The 24,331-nt window shown below is 43.4% G+C and overlaps 1 protein-coding gene and 1 long non-coding RNA gene across 7 annotated transcripts in view; one reads left to right on the forward strand and one right to left on the reverse strand.

Moving 5' to 3' along the window:
- The window catches only part of LOC140843402 (bromodomain adjacent to zinc finger domain protein 2B-like), a 33,399-nt gene extending 17,833 nt beyond the window's left edge, over nucleotides 1-15,566 (forward strand). The window contains exons 2-6 of one of the 6 annotated variants that reach the window (XR_012121128.1): nucleotides 389-482; nucleotides 2,340-2,414; nucleotides 3,209-3,414; nucleotides 7,995-8,057; nucleotides 8,544-8,654. Coding sequence is in view for 3 of the 6 variants with exons in the window: in XM_073212774.1 (XP_073068875.1) it covers nucleotides 472-482; nucleotides 2,340-2,414; nucleotides 3,209-3,461 (339 nt within the window). In the remaining 3 variants the exon portion in view is untranslated. Of the gene's footprint in view, nucleotides 1-388; nucleotides 644-2,339; nucleotides 2,415-3,208; nucleotides 4,304-7,994; nucleotides 8,492-8,543; nucleotides 8,655-15,269 lie in introns of those variants that run through there. The other 5 variants (XR_012121130.1, XR_012121129.1, XM_073212775.1 and 2 more) reach the window with 5 other exon arrangements.
- Nucleotides 491-24,092, reverse strand: LOC140843403 (uncharacterized). The gene is made up of 3 exons (XR_012121131.1): nucleotides 23,964-24,092; nucleotides 19,733-19,810; nucleotides 491-625 (listed from the first exon to the last, which is right to left on the reverse strand). It is a non-coding gene; the product is annotated as an uncharacterized lncRNA (long non-coding RNA).
- Between the last annotated feature and the right edge of the window lie 239 nt (nucleotides 24,093-24,331).

Consider the following 24,331-nt stretch of genomic DNA (forward strand, 5'->3'; position numbering starts at 1 on the left):
ATTAATCAGTCTCCATCATTAGAAGAAATTAGTACACATGCCCTACTTAGATGTCCATGTCCGAGTAATTTGAAATACTCATTTCTTATGTTGCTCCAGTCATGTAACCCATGTTCTATCAGTATATGTTAATTAAAATTTGTGTTCTCTTTTCAGAGTTCTGAGTTCGTATTGAGTTCAACTGAAATTTATTGATGGCTGCTTGGTTTCAAAATCCTGTGCTTAGTACTATGGGGTTGCAGAAATGTCCTCAGGGAACCCACAGTCTAGACAGAAAACCACTGGTAGAACTCAAGAGCAAAGAAAGATAGCAACCTGTTCTATTTCAGAAGATCTGAAGTCATAGCCTTTTTACTTAATTAGCTTTTTATTTTATTTTATTTTTCAGCCTTTGCCAGAGTTGCCTCATGTTCCAGGACTTGTTCTCTCTGGAAGTACATTTTCAGACTGTCTCATGGTGGTGCAGTTCTTATGAAACTTTGGTAAAGTTTTGGGCTTTGATGTGAATATTGATGTTCCATGCGTGAGTGTTCTTCAAGAGGGATTGCTAAATATAGGGGACAGCATAGGTGAAGTACAAGACTTGCTTGTGAGGCTTCTCTCAGCTGCTGTATGTGATCCAGATCTAATTACAGGATACAAGGTAAAAAAAAACAAAATACAAAAGCTAATTTTAATTTGTACCCTCAGTGCATTGATAGCTGGCTTTAGCATATTAGCAGAAGAGTGTATACACACTGATCCAGTTTTTTCCACATCTCACAAAGTTAAGTGTAGATTTGCATTCAGTTGCAAATGGTTCACATCTAGGAAAACCTGGTTCATAAGGCCTAGGGAATGTGGATATTCCCAAATTACTCTAATTTTCCTCTAGCTTTTGGCCAAAACCAAGCTGACTTAAGGAAAGTGATATTCAGCAAAAGAGAATTTATAGATCATAAAGAATTAAAATTTATGTATGCCTTTTGAAATTATGCTGTGTGCTCTCAATCACTGTGAATAAATGGAGGCTAATGGCAGCACCTCTAAGATCAGCATGTTAAGGCTCTGTACCTCTCAGTGGATACTCAAGAAATTCAAATTTATCATAATTCCAGCTAAGATACACATTTCAGTCAGCTTTGCTGTAGATAATATGGTGGAGAGAGATGTTCCCAGATGCATCAGTTGCTTGTTCTTCCATTTTCCTATTTAGTATACCAGACAATAAAGTCCATGACACTCTAGAGCTGGAAAACACAACAATAGTGCCCCTGGAACTCCCGCAACCACTACTGATAGAACGCCTAGATAAAGCCTTAGAAAGCTTGAGATAGTTTCTGTAGTCGAAGAAGGTATGGTATCTACTCATCTGTTTACATACTCTCCTTCCCGCGTGTTAAACCAAGGGTCTAAAGAAGGAATGGAAAGATGCAAGTACTCAAATGCTTGTCTATTATCTGTTGCCTATTTTATCTTCATGTAAAGTGTGAATAAAGCCCTTTTCAGTAATATATAGATAATATAATAACAATATTTTAAAATCTTAATTGTTTTTATGTTCTGTATGGTTAGGGTTAGTACTGACAAAAATGCCAAACTTTTGTAGGCCGAAACAGCCCTTGGAGAACATTTGCTGAATGTTGGTGTGAATCGAGACAATGTTTCTGAGACCTTGCAGATCTTTATGGAAGCCCGTTGTGGACAGACTGAGCTCACTGAAAGCCTGAGGACCATGTTGTCTTTGCAACCATTTTGTTTACTTGATAATTCTGTTAATTATTCATATAAGGAAACATAAAAAATAGTTTTTTCTTACTATGGCACCGGAATGTAGCACCTTTGCAAGAACCCGGAATTTTTTCTTTCTTTGACATTTTTCAGTGATAAATAACTACCTGATCTTCCTTTGCAGCCATTAATAGAATTATCCAGCTTTTTTATTTTATGTGCTAATAACTATTTAATATTATTCGTTTATTGATGTATTGTACTTTTTAAAAACTTACATTTAAGAGTTGAAGTAAATTTTGCACTCTAGTATTTCAAGTTTTGGTGGACAAATCCATATTCACCTTGTTCTTGCTATTCATTGTTTTACTTATCTTAATTATGTTACTTTTAGCTCTTTACCTTTCTAGGAAAAGGACCAATCCATATATTTCAGAGCCATGCATTTCTACCATTGATGGACATATTAAGTCTTCTGTACATCTCTTAGCTGCGTTACTGTATTGATACAATTTTTTATTTGTTGTTGCTACTCATTGACATCATTTTTACTTAGCAAGAAATGGCAACAGTTCACATGGTGAGAAATTAATCCATTTCTGTCTTCTAATAAATTTTTGTATTGACAGTGAAATTGACAAGAACATTGATTATATGTCAAACTTGAGGAGAGATAAACGGGTGGTAGAAGGTCAACTCCACAAGTAAGTCCTGTTTTATTAAAGTTAGTATATTGTTTCCCATTGTCCAAATTCGCCAGTAAAACATAAATTGCAAAGATAGAGTTTAAACTTTATTTGTCTAAGAAATAAAAAAAGTTAAAGCTTAGTTAAGATGAACTAAGAAATTAATAAAACCCAGGGTGAGAGTCTGCAATGGACAAAAGTTGTAATTAGAGTCATTGAACATCTTATGCTTCAAAGTTAGAAGAAAGTCAGTTTCCCTTTCTGATCTCACAGTCAAGCAATCGCGTTTTCTTAGATTGTTGTTGCTATCAAGTTATGTTTGTCATATGTAGAATCTGTTTAGAACTACCTCTTTTTAAAATTGCTTTCTAATTAAAGTTTGCTTTCATAGAGTCTAAAATATCCAAATGTATTCAGAATTAAAACTTAGCTTTCTGCCAGGAAATATAATGCTGAAATTAGTCAATTTCTATGTAAGAAGATATTTCTTTGCATAATTTGAACAGAAATTTATACAGTCTGATAGCATGGGATCAAGAATTATCATTGGTCATTGCTAGAGTTACTTTTTATCAGCTTTCTAAGTTTTTTTTTTAATATGTTCTGATCCCAAAGAGATCCAGAATAATTGTTAAAAGTCAATATATTCTGTAATTTCTGGAAACATATTTCTTAAATTTCCTTAATTCTAATTTTATTGCCATCGACTTATTACTCACCCATAAGGCATTTTTGCTTAAAACTCACATTATTCTCTCTCAAAATATGAAGAGAAGCTTTTCTTGTGCATAATAATTTTGTTACATTTAAAGGCTCAGAATCATTCATGCTAAGAAAGCAGGCAAGAGAGACACTAAAGGTGGTGTCGATCTTGAAGAAGAGCAGCACGTGTCGGCCACCCCCACAGCAGAATGCAAGCGAAGAAGGAAGGGCGGGGACAGTGATGCTGACGGCGACGAGGAGGAGGAGGAGGAAGACAAGGAAGACAAAAAAGGAAAGAAAATCGATGTCTGTGAAGGTGAAGTAATCAAGTTTGGGTGGATTTGGGTTTTAAGTCCATTTTGAACGCTTACTTGCCTCCGTTTCTTCATCTGAAAACTGAATATTTATAACAATCACCTCATAAAATTTTTTGTGATGGTTTAATAATTGCCCACACGTAGGATGGACTTACACTGAATAAACAAAGTCAACTTTTTCTTTGTATAGAACATATTGAGAGTTCTTCAAAGAACCATGCAGATTCTTAATTTCATATATCCTCTTTCATTCTGGTAAAATACTAGCTTATATGTGTACAATACTTCCTGCCTTGAAAGTATTGTCACATTTAGTGAAAGTGATGTATTTCTCAAGCATCACTTTATTATGTGCCTAGCTCTGGGCACTTTTGATTAAAGATGAGTAAGGTATTGAAAGTCCTCTCTCAACTTGCAGTCTCATTGAGGAAGATTTGCCATAAGAAAATGTAATGTACTACATGTTAACTGCTTTGCTGGTGGTATTTACTCTGTGCTAGGCAGGCAGAAAGGAAGGGCATTGAACCTTTATGAGAAATTGGTCCTCATGAAGGCTTTCTGGGCCCATTGGCTGAGGCTAAAAGGTGGGCTGAATGTTAACCTGGGGAAGAACCGGTAGAAAAGTGCTCAGGCAGAAAGAACAGCATAAACGGACGTAGAAATCTGAGAGCACGATGCGCTTTAAGTGACTGACAAGTGCCTCATTGTTATTAGAGAGCCTCCTAGCAACAACTATGAACTGGTATTTATACTTTTTTGGTAAGAGGAAACCATTGCTTCCTCTTTGTAAGTAACAGAATGACAGAGTCACACTTGGGTTTTTTTAGTGGCTCACTATGGCAGCTCCATGGAAAATAGAAATAGATTTGGGGTAGGGCAAGATCAGATGTGGAAAGATCAGTCAGGAGATGTTGCAAGAGTTTAGTGAGTTGTAGGGTCCAAAATGAGCCTGATGGTAGTTGGGAAGAAGGAGGAAAAGATTTCAGTAAATACATAGGAAGAAGAATGAGTAGTATTTGAACTGGTAGGTTGATGGAAGGGTAGGATTGATTCCCAACCATCTGGTTTGCATTCTTGCCATGAACTGAGTTAGAGAAATCAGGAGGAACAGAGTAAATAGATGATAGAGGAGGAGGGGAGTGCAGAACAGATAACGGGAGACAAGAAATAATGGTCGGTTTATTTTGGACATGTGAAGTTTGAGGTGCCTATGCAGCAGTTCTGCAGTAAGTTGGATATAAGAATATGAAGCCTAAAGATGAGTTCAGTCATGAAAATATAGATCTGAAAGTTATTCACACAGACAATAGTTTAAAATCATGAGGTGGGTGATTTTCGTACAGTTGGATTGGTTTAGGGAACAGAGTAGCAGACTGAAGTTGGAACCTCGGGGGATGTCAGTATTTAAGAAGACCCCATAGGGCTCCTTGTTGAAGAAGGAGCAGTTGTAGAGGTAGGAGATGTCTGTAATGGGTCAAGGATCTCTGAGGCCATCTCCAGAGTCAGTGACTCACTAGGAAGGCTCACACATCAGAATCAGCAGAGAGAAAAGGCATGTGAGCCACGGCCCAGAGGAAACCAGACCCACAATGTTAAGTCTTTTCCAAGTAGAGTCACACAGGATGGCCTTAAGTCCCCTAGGAATGGGTTATGACAAGTATAAAATTCCCAGGAGAAAAACAGGTGTTCAGTATGCACCCCATTGTTAGCACAGTTGGGTTCCAGTGAGCCAATCTTATCAGCGTGGGAGGAAACCGTCTGAAAGACAAGTTCCCAGACACCAGCCAGGAACCAGCCTTGTACGCGGGCCTTTCAAAGGAGAGCAGTCAGATCTGCAATCTCAACTCTTTTCTACACATGTAGTAGTAGCAAAAATCAAGAACACTGAACATTTCAAAAAGGAGGGAGTGATAAACAATGTTAATTCAGCAGGAGTCTAGTGTCTGTTGGATTGGGCAAGGCAGAGGTCACTGGGGACCAGAGGCAGCACAGTTGTTAGATGGGTCCGAGCAGGAGCTGGGTGGTGATGGATCAAGAGCAATAGAAGGTGAGGTGATGATGACTTCTGTAAGCATTGTGCCTCAGAGGAAAAGTTGGTTCCTAAAGGGGGACAGATACCAAGGATTACTCAGATGTGAAAGGCTAAATTTGATTTCGGGTTGAAGGGAAAGAGTCAGTAAGAGAGGGGGTTGAAGAGATAAAGAAAATAATGGGCCATGGTAGATAAACACTACTAAAATTTATTACTGATTATTTAAACATCATTAATGTTTCTTAAACCACATGTATCATTTAAAGTGACTTTTTTATGAGTACTGAATTACAGAGTTAGATTATAGGGTTTCATTGATCAAAATCCTGGCAAATGTATATGTTATTAATGTGAGAAAACAGTTTAAAAACTTCTTAAGATAATTATTTTAGGACCTAACAAGTCAAAATGACATTTATTTTAAGTGATTTTAGAGTTATTTGTTATGATGAAGAACTGGTAGCCACTTATCAATTGCCTAAAAAATGTTAACTATTTAATGAGCCCAATGATAAGATAGATACATTATTCCTCAAAAAGCAGGTTTAGATTCTTGATTAAAGTTTAGAGACAGTGCCAGGAATTAAAACTCCCTAGAAGATTAATTTCAGGGATTCTTTCTGTTGAGACCCATGTGCTGGCTTTCAGTTAGAAGGTCCTGCCCTTGACTAAGTCATCCCCCTTTGTCTCAAAGATGATTCCCTCTTCTCCACACTCCTCATTCCTTCAGCACATGGAGTCTGTATACCTAAACCTTAGAATTGTGTTGAAACCTATGTAGGCTTTAACTTCACAAGTTGGCCTGGTAACGGGTTATGTGGATGATTGAACTTTGACACATAGGGACATACAATGGCCTCTCTTTGGGTTGGGAAATCATGGAGAACCACAGCAGGGACAGGTTCTTTGTGCCTAGTCTCCTTGCTTTTCTCTCTGACCTGTCAAGTTCTACACATGTCTTAAAATTATAAGGACTATTAGCCAAAACGCCTTTGCTTTAAACAAACCTTAGTAGACACTTTACTTCCTTTTCAGCTTAGGGAGAGTCTTAGAAACAGCAGTAAGTTTATTTGACTGATACACAGTTACTTTGATGTCTTTTGTAAGTATTTTTTATTACTGTTGCTTGAATTGTATTTTTGTATAAGCGTATTATCAAACATTTGCCCTGCGAGTCAAAAGGTCACTTTAGAATCATACAGACATGTAATTATGTAATTATCTATTTGAGGGTCATTGGGCCTGTTCTCTTTTAAGGTTTCTTTCCTGAAGTAGAAATTGTGTTACTGTTAGCACAAGTAATATGCCTAAATGCCTCTGTAACTTGCTCCCCTGAATTGGATGCGAAGTAGATAAATGATAGATAATACTAAAGCTCATGAGGCTTTCTTTTCATTTCCTTTTGTTGGGGAGATAACTATACTCATCCAGAAATATCTGGTCATGAGTGGTTGGTGTCAGTGTGGCTTTTTAAAAATGCTTCTAGAAAGTGAGCACCAGAAACAAATTTTATTTTTTTAAACCTAAGAGGTACCTGCATTTTCTAGGTACAATTTTCAGAAAGAGGGAAAGTAACCAGTTTGCATACTGTGTGCCTGGACGTTTGCTGGTTACTTTCACATCTGTTCTTCTCAGCCCTCACAAATGCCCCCATGTTACAGGAAATGTTCTTATCAATTTACAGATAAGGAAATAGTCTTAGATGAGTTACGTAGTTTGCCCATAGGAAGTAAGTAGCGTGGCTAAGATACAAAGAAAATACATGTACCTTTTACTTCATGCTTCTTCCCTCTAAAACATATAATTTCGTGGTTGTTTTTCTCTATTCGTTTTCTAGAATGAAAGATTTCATGTAATCACTAGTAAAATACCACTTTGGAAATTAGTAGTATATATTGGAGGTATTAATTTTCTTCTAACAGCTCAATGTGTTCAAAATATAACATCTTCTTTGCCCTAAAAATGACTCCTTCAGTGAATGGTACCAGTATTTTAGAACTATTGCCGTATTATCTTTGTAAGCATAGTTCTCATGTTTAACCTCCCTCAAAAGATCATGTTATTGACCATGGTCAAGCATTTATAGCTCTAGATCGTTTAACCCTGAACTCATCCTTGCCTCATTTCCTGTTTTACCTCTTCTTGTACCTTTCATGTCAAGATACATCAGACTCTTTCTGGAATGCCCTGCCCTCTTTCCTCTGATCCATCGAATCCGAACCACTCTTTGGTAGCTAATTAAGACACAACTTGTTCCATGTAGCCTCTCTTTGTAAGGATTCCCACTAAAAGTAATCTCACCTTCTCCTGAACTCCATGACTCTTAAACTCTACCTCTTTTGGGGTCCCTATGGCTTCCTCTGTGTAGTGGTTTTTATTTTCTTAGTGTGATGTGCATGTGTCTCCCTACCAGATGATTAATTTACAAAGAACCAAGAGATGAGGCTATCCTAGTGCTTTGCATATAGGAGGCCTTCATCAAATATTCACTGATTGATTGAATAAATCTTAAAACCAGCAAATCATACTGTAGTTTTTCGTGTATAGGATGAAGGTGACCAAGCAGCAAGTCTTGAAGAGCTAGAAAAACAGACTGAAAAGCTGAGTAAAGTAAGCACTTTACAGATTACAGCTTACATCATTTTTGCAATGTTTTAAAAATCCACGTTGTATGGGATTCCTTTTTTCTGACTGCTAAATAAAAGCAAGCTTCTTGTAAGTAATTATAATGGGGAGCTACAGAAACATTCTCACAACTGAACCATAAAAGTTTCTTGCCAATGTTAAAGGCCTGCCTCTTAAGACATGGTGCTAACTTAATCAATAGCTATATTCTTTAGCTCTTTATTTAAATACAATATATCAATAAATGCTTGGTTTTATTTCTTGGAATTCATTACTTTTTAAATTCAGTCAGATTTCATGGTAATAGTTTCAGCATCCTGAGTTTTATTTTTCTTTAGTGTATTTGTAGGTTTTATTTGCACTGGAAACTGTACATATATGTACTTCTCCTGTAAAATGGAATTTCAGTAGCATTAGTGAAGTATTTCAGCATTAGTATTATGAGATATCTGTATTTTATGTCATTATTAGATTCATCACACAGTTATTCCAAAATTCAGTCATATGCTGCCTAAGTTTTGCAGCATGTCTGGTATGACCCTGAGCTCCTCAAGGAAGAGCATCAAGTGAACTGGTGGCAACACAGGTGAGGTCCCAGGGGTACCCAGGTGTGGGGATGCTCACACCGGGGGTGGCTTGCACAGCATGGGCAGGGGTGTTGCCAGCAGATCAAGCAGAAATTTCGAGTGAATGTTAAATGGAAAAAGCCATGAATTCAGGCACTGCTAGTGATAGGGTCACAATTTCCCATCAAGTTCCTGAAAACTGAAGAGAATTAGCCTCCAAGACTGTTGGATGGTGGGGGCCTGGCACCTGACGCCAACTCATCTTGAGGAGAAGGAGAGTGAGGCCAAACGAGCACAAGGGAGGGCTGAGCACCTCTCAGCCTGGACTCAAGTGATGGTTGAGAATGTGCTGCAAGCCCGTAGCCGCCAAGCCATTGTGCAGCAGAAGCTGGGGTCTCATGCGGCCCTGCCAGCAGCGTGGTGGAAGGCACACACTGGGCTGAGCCCAGCCCTTCTCTTGGCCCCAGAGCACTGGCATGCTGGGAAAGGCCAAGGTGCCAGAATCTGGGCTCCCCACCAGAACTGCTGTGCCGGGTTGGCACCAGGCCACTGGGCACTGCACTTCCTGGTGGCTGTCCTGCTCCCACTGCCACAAGGATCGGGACCCTTCATGAAAGGGGCTCACGGAGCAAAGCAAGGTTCAGGAGGATACAGGTGTGCAGAGGGCAGTAGCTGCCAGGCTCCCCAGAAAACTGGTGGCAGAGCTGGGATCAGAGAGGGTGGGCCACACTGCCAGGGCACCCGGGGACTCACAGGAGTTCAGCAGTTAGACACAGGAGAGCAAAGCGTGGATGCCAACAGAAGGTGGGATGCTGGAGTCCAAGGGGCCTTTCTAAGAGTGAATGTAAGGTAGATGGGGAGTTCTGGAGAGCCAGCGTCGGCAGACCCCCTGAGACCTACCCAGGTGCTGCCGGCTGGGGAGGAAACTGCCATGGAGGCCCAAGGGGTGCGCTTCCTGCCTGGAAGGTCCCGCGTGGCAAGCACGGGTGGGAAGGACCAGAGCATCCGTCCTCTGACATCCCACACGTAGGACATGAGAGCACCCTAGATGCCTGAGAGAAAAAGAGCAGGCTTCATGGAGGCATCGAGTTGGAAGTCCGGGCTTGGCAGCAGGAGGCTGGGTGGCTGAGAGGAGGTGCCAAGTGGGGACCACACCTCCTCCAAACAGGCAGTGGTGAATGTCCCACTTGGGAGGTGCCACTTCCTCACACAGCTCCCAGGAGGTTCCCCACCAGAGCCAGGGTGATGGCGAAGCAGCAGGCGTGAGACAAGCCCAGGCCCACCAGGAGGGTGGGAGGCTCCTGGAGACATGCAGACAGTGCCAGAGAGGAAGTTCTTTGGGAGATCTGGGGGCAAGTCAGGACTGGGTAGCCAAGTCAGGCGCCCTGGCTGTGCAGGCCCGCGAGGGTCACAAGCCCACCTGGCTCGGCTGAGAAGAGGCTGCAGGAACCCAGACACTGGGGTGTGAGCAATCATGACACAGCTCAGTGGCCAAGGGAGTGGATGCCAGCAGATGTCAGAAAACGTCTGAATCATGGGGAAACTAAGAGCAGACGTCACATAAGCTGCTGGGCACCAGGGAGCACCAGCCAGGGCCAGAGAAGCTGGGGGGAGCAGGAAGGGGGACACAGGCCTGGCCGGCCACGGGCTTCTGGCACTGTAGTCCTGCCCATTAGAACTCAGGCATTAGCTGAGCCCCCTGGCCAATAGCTTGCGGCTTGTGGACGCAGGATAGCTCCTGCCGCCCCTTCATTTCCCGCCTTTCTGTGTGTGCCCTGGGTGCCTTAGGGGCTCTCCTCAACTCCCGTTTAGGGGCTACTGTCTGTCACAGTCGACACTTTGGACTAACTCTACATCCTCCCTTCTCTCCAGCCATGGCAGATGAAGGGTCCCATGTGGCGAGCACAGGGGTAGGAACACTAACTCTACCGTAACCTACCTGTACCCATACCTTAAAACCTAACCCATACCGTAACCCATATCCTAACCCCTAATCTTAACCCCTAACCTGTACCTGTACCCTGACCTCTAACCTGTACCCTAACTTTAACCCGATCCCTAATCCTAACCCATACCCCAGCCCATATCCTAATCTTATCCCTAACCCATTCCCATACCCTAATCCTCACCTGTTCCTGTACCTTAACCCGTTCCCATATCCTAAACCTAACCCATTCCCGTATCCTAACACTAACCCTAACCTGTTCTTGTACCCTATCCCTAGTTCTCACTCCTTCTCTTCCTATAGCCTGATTTCAAACAAACCCCCTATAACAAACCCTACACTTCACTGTGTTCTAATCGTCCATCTCTTAAATGTTAGGCATTATTTTAGTCCTAAATATCTAAATTATGAAATCCCAAAGCTCTGAACCCTTAAATTCCAAACGTAAGCATCGGTATTAACTAAGTGAAGTTACAGGAAAAAACAATATTATGCGAACGTGTTTTCTTTATATACATTAGCAATGAATAATCACAAAAGGAATTTTTTAATTCTCTACTAAATGTCAACATTACTAAAATACTTGGGAACAGACTACAGACTTAATTAAAGTACAAGTATTATACATTGAAAATTAAAAAACAGTGATAATAGGAAAAATAAAGAAAAGCTAAGTAAATGTAAGGTCCTGCCGTGGTGATGGCAGACTTAATATCTCTAAGATGGCAATGGCACAAATGCAACCTATAGCCTCAACGTGGTTCCTGTGAAAATTCCCAAAGCCTTTTGGGAGGAAATGCACCCTGCTGATCCTGTCACATATGAAATTGCAAGGGACCCAAATGAGCCCTTGAAAAGAATCTTGAAAAAGAAAATCAAAGCTGGAGGCACAGGCTTCCCAAAATCAAATCTTAGTACAAACTTAACATTAAATGAAACACTGTGACACTGTTAGAAAGATACGCAGTTGACCCTTGGACCATAGGCATGTGAACTCCATAGGTCCACTTAAATCATTTTTTCCCCCACAAATATATTGGAAAAATGTTAAGTCAACAATTTGAAACATTACCTTTTCTATAGCTTATTTTCTGTGAGAATACAGCGCATAATATGTATAACATACAAAATATTGTTAATCGAGTGTTTATATTATTGGTAAGGCTTCCAGTCAAAACAGGCGATCAGTTTTAGGATAAAGTTTTGGTGGAGTCAGATGTTTTATGTATATTGGGACTCTGCAGATTGTCAGCACCACTAACCCCCATGTTGTTCAAGGGTTGACTGTATATACAAATCAACGTATCTGAATGGAAAGCCCAGAAATGGCCCTAACCAATGGCTAGTTGATTTCTGACAAGGGTGGACAACATTAAGTTATGGAGAAAAAGTGTCTTTCCAGTAAATGGTGTTTGGCAACCAGCTGTCCACATACAGAAGAATGAAAATGAACCCTAACTCATATCACATACAAATATTAACTCAAAATACGTAAGGGCTTACGTGTAATAGGTAAAACATGGGGATAAATGTTCATGACCTTGGATTTAGCTATGGTTTCTCACATCTGAAACCAAAGTACAAGCAACAAGAGAAAGATTAAATTAATTTCCTTCAAATTAAAATCTTTTCTGCATCAAAAGATACCAACCAAGAAGTGAAAAGACAGTCACAGAATAGAAAATATCTGCACATTGTACATCTGACAAGAGCCTCTTATCCAGAATGCACCACGAACTTGTATACTGCAAGAAGACAACATCCCAATTTCTTAAATGGATGAGAGACTCCAAGACATACAAAAGCACAACAAGTACATGGAAAGGTGTCACACAGTTCCCTGCACACACATGGGAATGACTGAAAATCAGGAAAACTGAAAAATCACATGTTGACAAGGATGCAGAGGAATTGGAGCCCCTAACCTTTGATTGTGGAAATGTAAAACATGCAGCCTGTGTATAACAGCTTGGTGTTTCCTCATAAAGATAAAATACAATTACTGAATTGTGGTTATACACCCACTCCTAGATAATACCACAAAGAAATGACAATGATGTTGAAACAGAAACTGGCCCACGAGATCTTGGCAGCATTGTTCACCACAGCAAAAAGTCAGGAACAACTTGAGTGCCCATCAAGGGGTGAATGGATGGATAAAACCGGGTTGATCCATAAACTGCATTTTTCTGCCATATAAAGAAACAAAGGAAAATGGTCCACAGCCTCATTTGAAACAGTGTAGGAAGGGGGGAGGGTGTCTCCAGAAACTTGAACATACAGTTAATGTATGAGCAGCAATTCCACTTCAGGGTCTCTGCCCAAACCACACAAAAGCAGGGACTTAGATATTTGGACACCCATGTTCACAACTGCATGACTCACAATGGTTAAAAGGTGGAGAAGACCCACGTGTCCACAGACAAATGGATGAACAAAGTGTGGTCTCCACACAGTGGAGTGAACAAGGGAGTCTTGGCACCTGCTGCGTGGATGGACTCTAAAGCCATTTTGCTCAGTAAAATGCACCAGTCACAGAAGGATGAATATTATGTGATCCCACTTATGTGAGATCTGGCAGAGCCCAACTGAGCTCAAGTCTCTGGAACAGTTCCAGAAAAAGGAAATGGGATCAGAATGGAAAGACATTTGCACACAGCTGGGGTAGGTGGGAACAGCTGTGCAGGGTCTGTGCACTGGATTATCATGTGGAGACCCTGATGCTTCTCTCATTTAGGGTCAGGTGGTGGCTCCCTGGAAACTTGTCCCTATTTGGGGTAGAGGCCAAGAGCATTTTGTGTGAAGTGGTGGGTGTAGTAAAGTGGGATTCTGGGGAATTCAGTGTAAAGACTGTACTGACACTGAAAGTTTTCTATATGCTTGAAATTGCTGTAAAGTAAATTACTTTGCAGAACAGCCATGTCAGTCCTGCACCTGAATAGCAGAGCAGGCATTACACCCGGTCACAGAGGCCAAGCCCTCCCCATTCAGTTCACCCAAAGTGGAGCGCTACTCAGCCTGCAGGGGTCACTACAAGGCCCATGGTAAAATTCCCTTGCAGACACTGGGCTTGGTTGTTGGGACGACCTGGAGTGGAACAGTGGGATTTTTAAATTCCAATTTCCACACCGCTCCATCAAAAACCTGTTACAGCTAAAAATAAAATCAAGAATCTTGCAGGATGCAAAATCAATATACAGAAGTTGTTTGCTTCTGTTCACCAATCAGCAACCACCAGAAAGAGATTAAGAAAACAATGCCCTTTACAACTGCATCATAAAGAATAAAGTACTTAAGGACAAGCCTAACCAATGATGCGGGAGGCTTGAGGCCTGAGCTTTGAACACTGAGGACACTGCAGACCTAGATGGGAGAGTTAGGTTATTACAAGTCCCCTCCACCCACAGCAACCTGCAGAATCCGTGGGAACCCCCACCGAAACTCCACCGCACTTCACACAGAAGCAAACACCCAACAGGCTGAATGGAACCGCACAGGACCCCATCCCCACAGCCGTCTTGAGAAAGCAGAGCCCGGGCATCATGCCCTGACGTCCCACTTCACTGTGGACCTGTAGCAACCGAGACCCTGTGAGGCGCCAAGTAGAAGTGGGTGTGGAAACAGGACACCAGGTGCCCTTCATCCCCCAACCTGATCGGCTGAAGAATCGGCTCAACGAGGCCCCAGGCACAGGCCGTGGGTGGGGGCCACCCTCAGGGAGCTGGGCTGTGTGCCATGCTGTGCCCGGGGATCCTCCCAGGCGGACCCCACCTCGGGGACCCTTCCCAGGAAACTGCCCCATGTGCAGGGCACACAGCAAGGGCTGCAGCCCGGGTAAGCAGGTCGCTTAAGCAGCCAAGTTCCCTCTGTCCCCTTTCCCATCTCAGAGCCTTGTTAGGAAGGACGCTTGCAGTCTGGAGGGCATCCCGCAGGTGCAGCCAATCCACCCGCTGCATGGGGCCCGAGGTGCGCAGCACGGAAAAACAGGCTCCCGGGGACGCACTGGGCGCTGCACATCCGCCCCAGCCCAGTCTCGGCCTGTGCCCCAAACTCGCCCTGAGTCACACCCACCATACCCCGAACTCACCTGCGCCTGCCTCAGCCCAGACTCTGCAAATGTGGTTCCCATCGCAGGCCTTCCTCTCCCAGGCCCTGAAGAAGAGCGCTCGGCAGGCGGTGCACGGAGAGCCTCTCCTTACCTTTCCCTACTGCAGCTCCTCAGAAAACAGAGCTGTCATTGCAGATGCGACCCGCGGTGTCACGGAGCTGCAGGGGAGCCGGAGCAATTCCAGCACCAGTCAGAGCTGGGAGAAAAGTCCTGCGACATGACCGCGCATGCGCCCCGCTGGTTCACAAAGAGGGCAGAGGCGCCATCTGTGGGCCACAGTGAGCGGTGCAGGACCCCGCTCACAGCTCAGGGAAGGTGGTGCCCTCTTGTGGCTAAACTGATGAACCACAAATCTTTGGAAATTCAAGCCCCAATGCGCACAAATTTCCTGTGTCTTCTGCACTTTGAGAGTGAAAGGAATGAAATGAAGTAGACACAGGCTTTACAACTTACACTGTTCCTTAGGAAACTAAAAATAGAAACACCATTTGACCCAGGAATTCCACTCTTAGGAATTTACCCAAAGAATATAATTTCACAGATTGAAAATGACATATGCACCCCTATATTTGTTGCAGCACTATTTACAATAGCCAAGATATAGAAGCAAGAAGCAACCTAAATATCCATCAGTAGATGAATGGATAATGAAGATGTGGTACATACACACAATGGAATACTACTCAGCCATCGAATACTACTTGCAAATCCAACGACTTGCAACATGGATGGAGCTGGAAGATATGATGCTCAGTGAAATAAGCCAGGTGGAGAAAGACAAATACCAAATGATTTCCCTCATTTGTGGAGTACAACAGCACAGTAAAACTGAAGGACTGAAACAGAAACAGACTCACAGACCCCAAGAAGGTAATAGCGGTTAACCAAAGAGGAGGGGAGGGGAGGGCAGGTGAGGAAGGAGGGAGAAGGGAATTGAGGGGTATTATGATTGGCACACATGGTGTGGGGGATCACAGGGAAGACAGTGTAGAACAGAGAAGACAAGTAGTGACTCTGGCATCTTACTACACTGATGGACAGTGACTGCAATGGGTTAAGGAGGGGACTCGATAATATGGGTGAATGTAGTAACTGCAGTGTTTCTTCATGTAAAACTTTCATAAGAGTGTATATCAATAATACCTTAATTAAAATTTTTTTCTAATACACTCATTAAAAAATTCTCAATAGGCACATTTTTTATTCAAAATTATAGAATTTGTAGGTAACAGCAAAATCTACACAACTTTACTGAACTTTCACCACCCAATACCAAAGGCCTATCCACAAAAGAAAAATAATCACATGGGCTTAAAAGAATTATAATTTCTACTCTAAGAGACCTTGTTCAGAGAGCCCAAACACAAGACACAAACTGAAAGAAAATATTTTCAAAATGCATATTTGATAAAGGATTTGTACTCAAGATATACAAAAATCCATAAAACAAAAATGAGCCATAACAAATATTTTACAATTAAAAAAAGTCTCACCTTAACATCCAAGAATTACATCACCAGTATTTAGACAACTGCTTTGAAAAACTATGCCCCAACAAAAGCCACCATGCAATTTTACACAATAGCTCTATTCAGAAAGGCTAAAAACCTAAAGAAATCAGGACGTGTTTCAGTAGGTGAATGCTTTGGCAAACTGGGGTACATCCGTAACATTTCACTACAACTTGTACAATGAAATGTACAGTGATTTGCCCAGTGAATTTGGTGCCTTGATCACTGGAGGTTACAGGTCTGGTGTGAGAAATGGTTTCTAACAGCTTCTTTGGGATTACGAAGGCATCAGCCTTGGGCCAGCAGAAGGCTTCATTCTTCCCTGTGCAGTTGGAGCGCCATCACCCTCCCAGTACACCACATGGATGTGTTCGCCAACCTGGAAGCTCTCCAAATTCCATATTTTGAGACACAGGTATGGTGTATTATTGACTCCATTTTTATCCCCTCCCCTTTCTCTGGAGAATGGAGGGGTGACGCTGAAAATCCCAAACTTCTCATCATGGCTTGGGCTTTCTGCCTGTCAGACAACCAAGCAGAACCCACCCAGAACCACCTACTTAGAACAAAAGATGCCACTATTACTCAGGAAATCCCCAGGGCTTTAGGAACCCAATGTCAGGAACGAGGCCCAGACCAATATGCATGTTTTCTATTGTACTCCCGTGTTCATAATGGCGCATCCCAGGGAGAGGGTTGGGAATTCGTTTTTCCACTATTCCCATGAGGAGGAGGATATAAAACAGAAACTAAGTTGAGTTATACAAAATATATAATCTGTGACCCCAAGATGTACGGACTGAGATTCCAACTAAAAGGCCAATGTGGCCACAGTGACAAGTGTCAGCTTCCAGAGCCATGTGAGGGTCTGACAGGCAGTTTCTCTAACTGTCCATTTGCAGCTCTGGGTGGGGAGAGAAGGCCCCTCCCCCACGGTGATGGAAAGAGCCCTGTGATCAGAGGGGAAGCCTGTCTTTTTTAAAATTCCATATTAAATAATGTGAACATTAATAAAATACTAAGAATAGACTTAAGGAGCAAATCGTGTACATTGAAAATAATAAAGCATTGATAATTTAAAAACTAAAAAAGAGCTAAATACATTTAAAGGGAACTCATGTTGATGGAAATACTTAAATACTGTTAAAGTGGCAATGACTCAAATACACCCTACAGAGTCAACATGATTTTTTTGAAAATTCACACAGGCTTTAATGTACCAGCTGATCCTGACACATGGAATATCAAGGGACCCCAAAGAGCCCTTGAAAACAATCTTGAAAAAGAAAATCAAAGCTGGAGGCTCATGGCCCTCAAGATCAAATCTTAGTACAAAGTAACAGTAAATAAAACACTGTGACACTGGCATAAACATACACAGTTGGCCCTTGGACAGCAGGGGTGTGAACTGCTCAGGTCCACTTGAGTGGATTGTTTTCCACAAATATATAGAAAAAGTGTTTAAAGACTTAAGACAATTTGAAACATTTGCTTTTTTCTACCTTGCCTTACTGTTAGAATACAGGACAAAAATATATGTATAGTGTACAAAATATGCGTTAATTGGGTGTCTATATTATTGGTAAGGCTTCCAGTCAAAATAGGCAACCAGTTTTAGGATAATACTTTAGTTTTGGGAGAGTCAGATGTTTCATGTGGATTCTGACTCTGTCGGATGTGAGCTACACAAACCCCCATGTAGTTCAAAGGTCAACTGCATGTATAGATCAGCAGAACTGAGAGGAAAGCCCAGAAATGACCACAACCATCTACAGTCATTTAATTTCTGACAAGGGTGGACAACATTAAATTAGGGAAAGAATGGTCTTTTCAGCAAATGGTGCTGGGCAAATGGCTGTCCCGGTGCAGAGAAATGAAACTAGACCCTTAGTGCATACCACATATAAAAATTAACTCAAGATAAAGCACTTACATGTAATATGTAAAATTATAGACTCTAGAAGAAAACATGAGGAGAAACCTTCATGATGTTGGATTTAGCCATGGTTTCTCAGATATGACACCAAAGGGCAAGCAACAAAAACATAAAGTTCTCCCAAATTAAAAACTTTTCTGCATCAAAAGTCACCAACCATAATGTGAAAAACAGCCACAGGATGGAAGAAAATATCTGCACATTGTACGTCTTACAAGAGCCTGTTATCCAGAAAACACCACAAACTCGTACAGGGCAACAAGACAACCCAAATTTTAAAGTGGACAAAAGACTCCAGCTAAGACACAAACATTCAACAAGCACGTGACCAGGCATCACACAGCATTAGTCATAATGGAAATGCAAATTAGATCACAGTGACCACCTACTGCAAGCACACGGCAATGGCCATACTCCGGAAAATTCAAAACCACATGCTGTCAAGTATGTAGAGGAATTGGAGCCCCTACCCTTTGCTTGTGGAAATGTAAAACATGCAGCCTGTGTACAACAGCTTGCCATTTCCTCATAATATATAATGCAATTACCTAATTGTGGGTTAACACCCACTCCTAGATACATACCCCAAAGAAATGAAAACGTTGTTCAAACAGAAACTGGCCTAAGAGTTCTTGGCAGCACTGCTCACCACAGCAAAAAGGCAGAAACAACCCTGATGCCCATTAAGGGGTAAACGGATGAACAAAACAGGGTTGACCCACAAACTGCATTATTCTGCCAAATACAGAAATAAAGTGGTCCAAAGCTGCTTTGAAGAGAGAGAGAGAGAGAGAGAGTGAGAGAGAGAGAGAGAGTAGAGCATCCCCAGAAGCTAGTGTGTAGTGTGTGTGTGTGATGTGTGATGTGTGTGTGTGTGTGTGTGTGTGTAGGGCATCCCCAGAAGCTAGAGTATAGAATTAACATATGATTAGCGATTCCATTTCAGGGCATTTGCCCAAATGACATGAAAGCAGGGGCTTAGATATTTGCACATCCATATTCAGAGCTGGATTACTCACAACAGCCTGAAGGTATCCACAGACACATGAAAAAAATGTGGTCTCTACACAGTGGAGTAAACAAGGAGTCCTAGAACCTGCTACACAGATGGAACCTAAAGTCGTTCTGCTCAGTGAAATGCGCCCCTCAAAGAAGGACAAATATTATGTGATCCCACTTGTCCAAGGTCCCTGAGAGCCCAACTGAGGTAGAATCTCGGGAACTGTTCCAGAAAAAGGAAACTGCATCAGGATAGAAAGACGTGTGCACACAGCTGGTGCGGGTGGTGACAGCTACCGTGGGTCTGTGCATTGGATCACCATGTGGAGACCCTAATACTCCCTGGGATCATGTCCCTGTTTGGGGTAGATGCTACAGCATTTTGTGTGAAGTGGCAACTGTGGTAAAGTGAGACGCTGGGGAATTCAGTAAAATGAGAATTTGTACTGACACTGCAAGTTTTCTGTATGTTTGAAATTTCTGGAAAGTAAATTACTTTGCCAAACAACCATGAGAAAAGCAGAGCAGACATCACACTCCGTCAACAGAGGCCAAGGCCTCCCCATCCAGTTCACCTGATGGGGGCGCTACTCACCTTGCAGGGGTCCAGGGGTCACTAGAAGTCACGAGGGAGGATCCCCTGTAGCCACTGGGCCTTGGGCGTTGGGACGACCTGAGGTACCAACAGTGGGATTTTAGAATTCCAATTTCCCACAGCACTCCACCAAAGACCTTTTAGAACTAAAAATAAACTTGTAAGGTACAAAAGTTGGTTGCTTGTATTCACTAATAACCATCACAGAAATTACGAAAACAATGCTCTTTACAATTGCATCATAGAGAATAAAGTGCTGTGGGTAAAACTGCAGTATTTCTAGAATCTCTCGCCTGGCCTTGGTGCATCTCTGTATCAATGGCTGTTTCCAAAGGGTGGAGAGAAGTAGTCCATCTCTATCAACAGGTAATTACAAGGGTGAGCAAGAGCATATCTGGACTGGAGAAGTTGGGTGGGACCTCCCTTCTGCAGCTGCGTTGTGCGAGACACTGGCTAGTAAGCAAGAAACAGGTTTCTCCCACTTTATTTCTCACTTTGACTGATTTCGGTTCAAAGGTATTTTGCCCCGGAATTTTCCCCCAGAGTTACAAGTACCTAAGAACAAATGTAACCAAGGAAGGTGGGAGGCCTCAGCTCCAAAACACTGGATACTGAGGATGTGGACGGGAAGGGTTAGGTTATTACAAGTCCATCTGTCCACAGCAACGTGCAGACTAGGTGCAACCCCCACCAAAATTTCGTCCACATCTCACAGAAGCAAACACCCTACAGGTTGGACAGAACCGCACAGGACCCCTATCCCCACAGACGTCTTGGGAAAGCAGAGCCGGGACATCGCACCAGGACCTCCCACTACACTGCGGGGCTGCAGCAAACGTGACCCGTCACAGCACCCAAGCAGACGCAGGCGTGGAAACAGACACCGGGAACCCTCCGCCCCCCCCCCAACCTTCCCCGAGGAGGCGGCTGACGAGGCCCTGGGTCCCGGCCGCGGGTGGGGCGCCACCCTCAGGGAGCTGGGCTGGGTCAGCGCCACGCTGCACCCCAGGGGCCTCCCAGGCGGCCTCCACCCCGCGGACCCTTCCCAGGAACCCGCCCCGTGCACTCGGCACAGAGCAAGGCCTGCGCCCCACTTCCCAGGCCGCTTCAGCAACCAAGTCCCCTCCGCCCCCGCTTCCAGTTTCAGAGCCTCGTTCAGGAAGGATGCCTGGGGCCCGGATGGCGTCCCGCAGCTGCGGCCAATCCACCTGCCGCACGGAGCCCGGGGCGTACAGCGCGGAGACACGGGCTCCCGAGGACGCGGTGGGCGCTGCACACCCGCCCTGGCGAGGACTCAGCCACGCCCCGAACTCGCCCCGAGCACCGGCCTGCCCGCGCTCGCAGCCTGAACTCACGCGCGCCCCGCCACGTCTCCAAACTCCGCCAACACCCTGTTTGCGGCCGCAGGCCCTTGCTCGCCCGGTCCCTTAAGAGGAGCGTCTCAGCAGGCGGCGCACGGGGAGCCTCTCCTCATCTTTCCTTCCTGTGGCTCCCAAGGAAACCGAGCTGTCACTGGCAGACGCTGCGGGCGGGGTCCCAGAGCGGCGGCAGGTTCTGAGCAAATCCGTCACCTGGCAGCCGGATGCTGAGGCAACGCTCGGGGACTGGATGCGCATGCGCCCCCAAGGGTCCGCGCGGTGAGCAGAGGCGCCCCCCTGCGGGCCTTAGTGGGCTGTGCAGGACGAGCGCTCACAGCTCGGAATAGGCGGTGTCCTCCCGCAGACAGGAAAATCAAACTGCAATGGGCTGGAATTCCCCGTGTTCTCTGAACAGTCAAGGAGCAATTCGTTGGACACCATAAGGAATCAAATTGAAGGCACTGGGGGGGAGGGGTGAGCACGTCAGACACTGATGACTTGCCAAAATTCTCGGCTGCTGCTCCCTCCCAACCTGAAAAATGTGTCTTAGGCTAGCCAATCTTCCCGCTGCTGTAAATTTAAGCTCTGGCCTTCCCCTACCATCTTTAAAAACTCTCTGCCTGTCTACTTTCACATGACTTCTCCAGACTGTGACAGCCAGACCGCGGAACCTCTCCTGGGGGCATTTAAATAAATTACCTGGCCCTTTGTTGCCTCTCTTTGCCTGCTTATTTCGGGTAGAATTTATCTTAACATTTGGTGCAAAAACCTGGGACTGCAGGCACAACGTGATGGCAAGTCTAGCTTGGCTTTCTGGCCTCCAGAGGCTTTAAAAGTTCAATCTGAAATTCCTTACAAAAAGTTCCAGCAAAGCACATTTAAAAGAGCCCATGTAATCAATTGCTCTTCTTTCTGCACTTATGCAAATAATTAAGCCAAGTGTTAACTATTTTCTTGACCTGGTTGCTTCTAATAAAAATGAGGGTGATTTTAGAAAAAAGTATTGTTTCAATAATCCAGTCTTTTCTATACTACATTCTAATACTAGTCATTGAGATGTAAACTCAATCCAGAATTTTAGTTTCCCCATAATACCTGGCTATGATTCTCAATTAGACTCTTCATATTTCTAGTTCTCATATTCAGCCATGAATTCTTAATCTCATCAAGTTTGTCCTTCCAGAATAGAAGTGCCAACTTTCCAAAGCCCTCTCAACTGACCAGTAATAAAAACCTAGCTGCACCCTTTACTGTGCCCCTTCTCAGCATGAAGCAGCCAGAGGTGTCATCGCCCCTTTTCCCTGCAGCAGCTAAAGCCTCTATCTATAGAAGAGAAAATGAGACAGGGATCATGAGCTTAGGCAGTGTAGAGTAGGAGCCTCTAGAAAAGGTAAGGCAAGATATTTGCAGTCAGAGCAATGTAACTACATGCTACGAAACCTCCCCACAACACCCCTTGTCAGCCAGAAGTAGCCAGATCAAGTCATTGCCCATTGTGACCAAAAGGCTGAAATGTAAGGTTGAAGGCACTGGAGTGAGGGGTGAGCACGTCAGACACTGATGACGTGCCAAAATCCCCAGCTGCTGCCCCCTCCCAACCTGAAAAATGTGCCTTAGGCTAGCCAATCCTTGCGCTGCTGTAAATTTAAGCTCTGCCACCCCCTACCTTCTTTAAAAACTCGCTGCCTGTCTATTTTCATGTGACTTCCCCGGTGTGTGATAGCCAGACCGCAGAACCTCACCCGGGGGCATTCGTATAAATTACCTGGCCCTTTGTTGTCTCTCTTTGCCTGCTTATTTCAGCTAGAATTTATCTTACAGACACAAGTTTTACAGCTTACACCAAAGCTCACTCAGAATTGTACATAGGCAAATTTTAAATGCAAAATTATAAGTTCTAGATAAAAAATGAAAACCTACACAATCTTGTATTTGCTGATAACTGTTAAGATCCTACACCAAAAGCATGTTCACAGAAGAAAAATAATTTCTTGGCTTTATAAAATTAAAATTTTCTATTATGAAAGACCTTGTTCAGAGAACCCAGAGACAAGACACAAACTGGGAGAAAATATCTGCAAAGTATATATTTGATAAAGGATTTGGGAAATCAGGAGACACAGCACTGCACACCTAGGAGAACTGCCAAGCTCCAGAAACATGACAACACCGACCTCTGTGGGGCGAGGAGCACTGGGAGCCTCCTCCACTGCATGGACAGTCCCTCGGAAGAGAGTTTGCCAGTTTCTTTCAACACAAGTCTCACATTAGGATCCAAGAATCATGCCTCCAGTATTTAGACAACTGCTTTGAGAAAACCACCATGCAATTATACACAGTAGCTCTATTCATAATGGCTAAACACTTGAAATAAGTAGATAATAAATTCAGAATGAATAGGTAAATTGTGGTACATTCATGTGAAAGGGACCAGAATATGCCACCCTAAAATATGCCTCTTGGGCATAGGATTATTTGGGGCTGATTAATTTTAAAAAACAGCAGACACAGAGGAATCACTAAAAAGTGACTACAAGTTGCCCTTTTGTGAGAGAAGTCTACATTAATAAAGGACATCTCCATTTGTACAGTGTCTCCCTCTCTGTACCAAGAATACAAGGATGAATAAATCCCTAGAAATTCATGCCAACAGAGGAGGCCTGAGGCCTGGACTTAAGCCCTTATTTACTGTGCTTTGCCTGATAACTTCCCTCAACTGGCTCTCTGCCTGGAAAACTTCCTTTTGTTTTTACCTGAAGATCCTATTTAAGGTGATGGCCTGGGCCATTTCCTGGAGTTCACTAGTTTTCCTGGGAATCCCCCGTGTATACAGCCAGTATTCATGTTATCAAAATTCTAGACTTTTTTCCTACCTTTGATGCTGGGGTTCTTGTTCACGAAGCTGAAGAATGAGCTTCACAAACACTCAAGGTTTGGAGAGTAAGGTATAGGCTTTTATTTAGAAATAAAGTGAGGGAATAGAACTCCTGGCTCATGCCAGGAGGGGACAAGAGAGCCTGTAGTGGTGCATTGTCAAGTTGGTTTTATAGGCAGCTGAGGATTTTGCGAGAACATAAAAAAAACTTAGGGGTGTGGACTTGCATCACCTGCCCTGTCCTCAAGGTGGGCTGGGTCATACTCTGATTGCTAGGGCTGACAGCACAGTCATGGGTTATGATGATACCCTTGTAGAACACTCAAACATTCCAGGCCAAGTTGCTCCTGGCATTTTGACCTTTAA

This window comes from Manis javanica, chromosome 9 (assembly GCF_040802235.1).
Source record: "Manis javanica isolate MJ-LG chromosome 9, MJ_LKY, whole genome shotgun sequence".
Classification (NCBI taxonomy): Eukaryota; Metazoa; Chordata; class Mammalia; order Pholidota; family Manidae; genus Manis; species Manis javanica.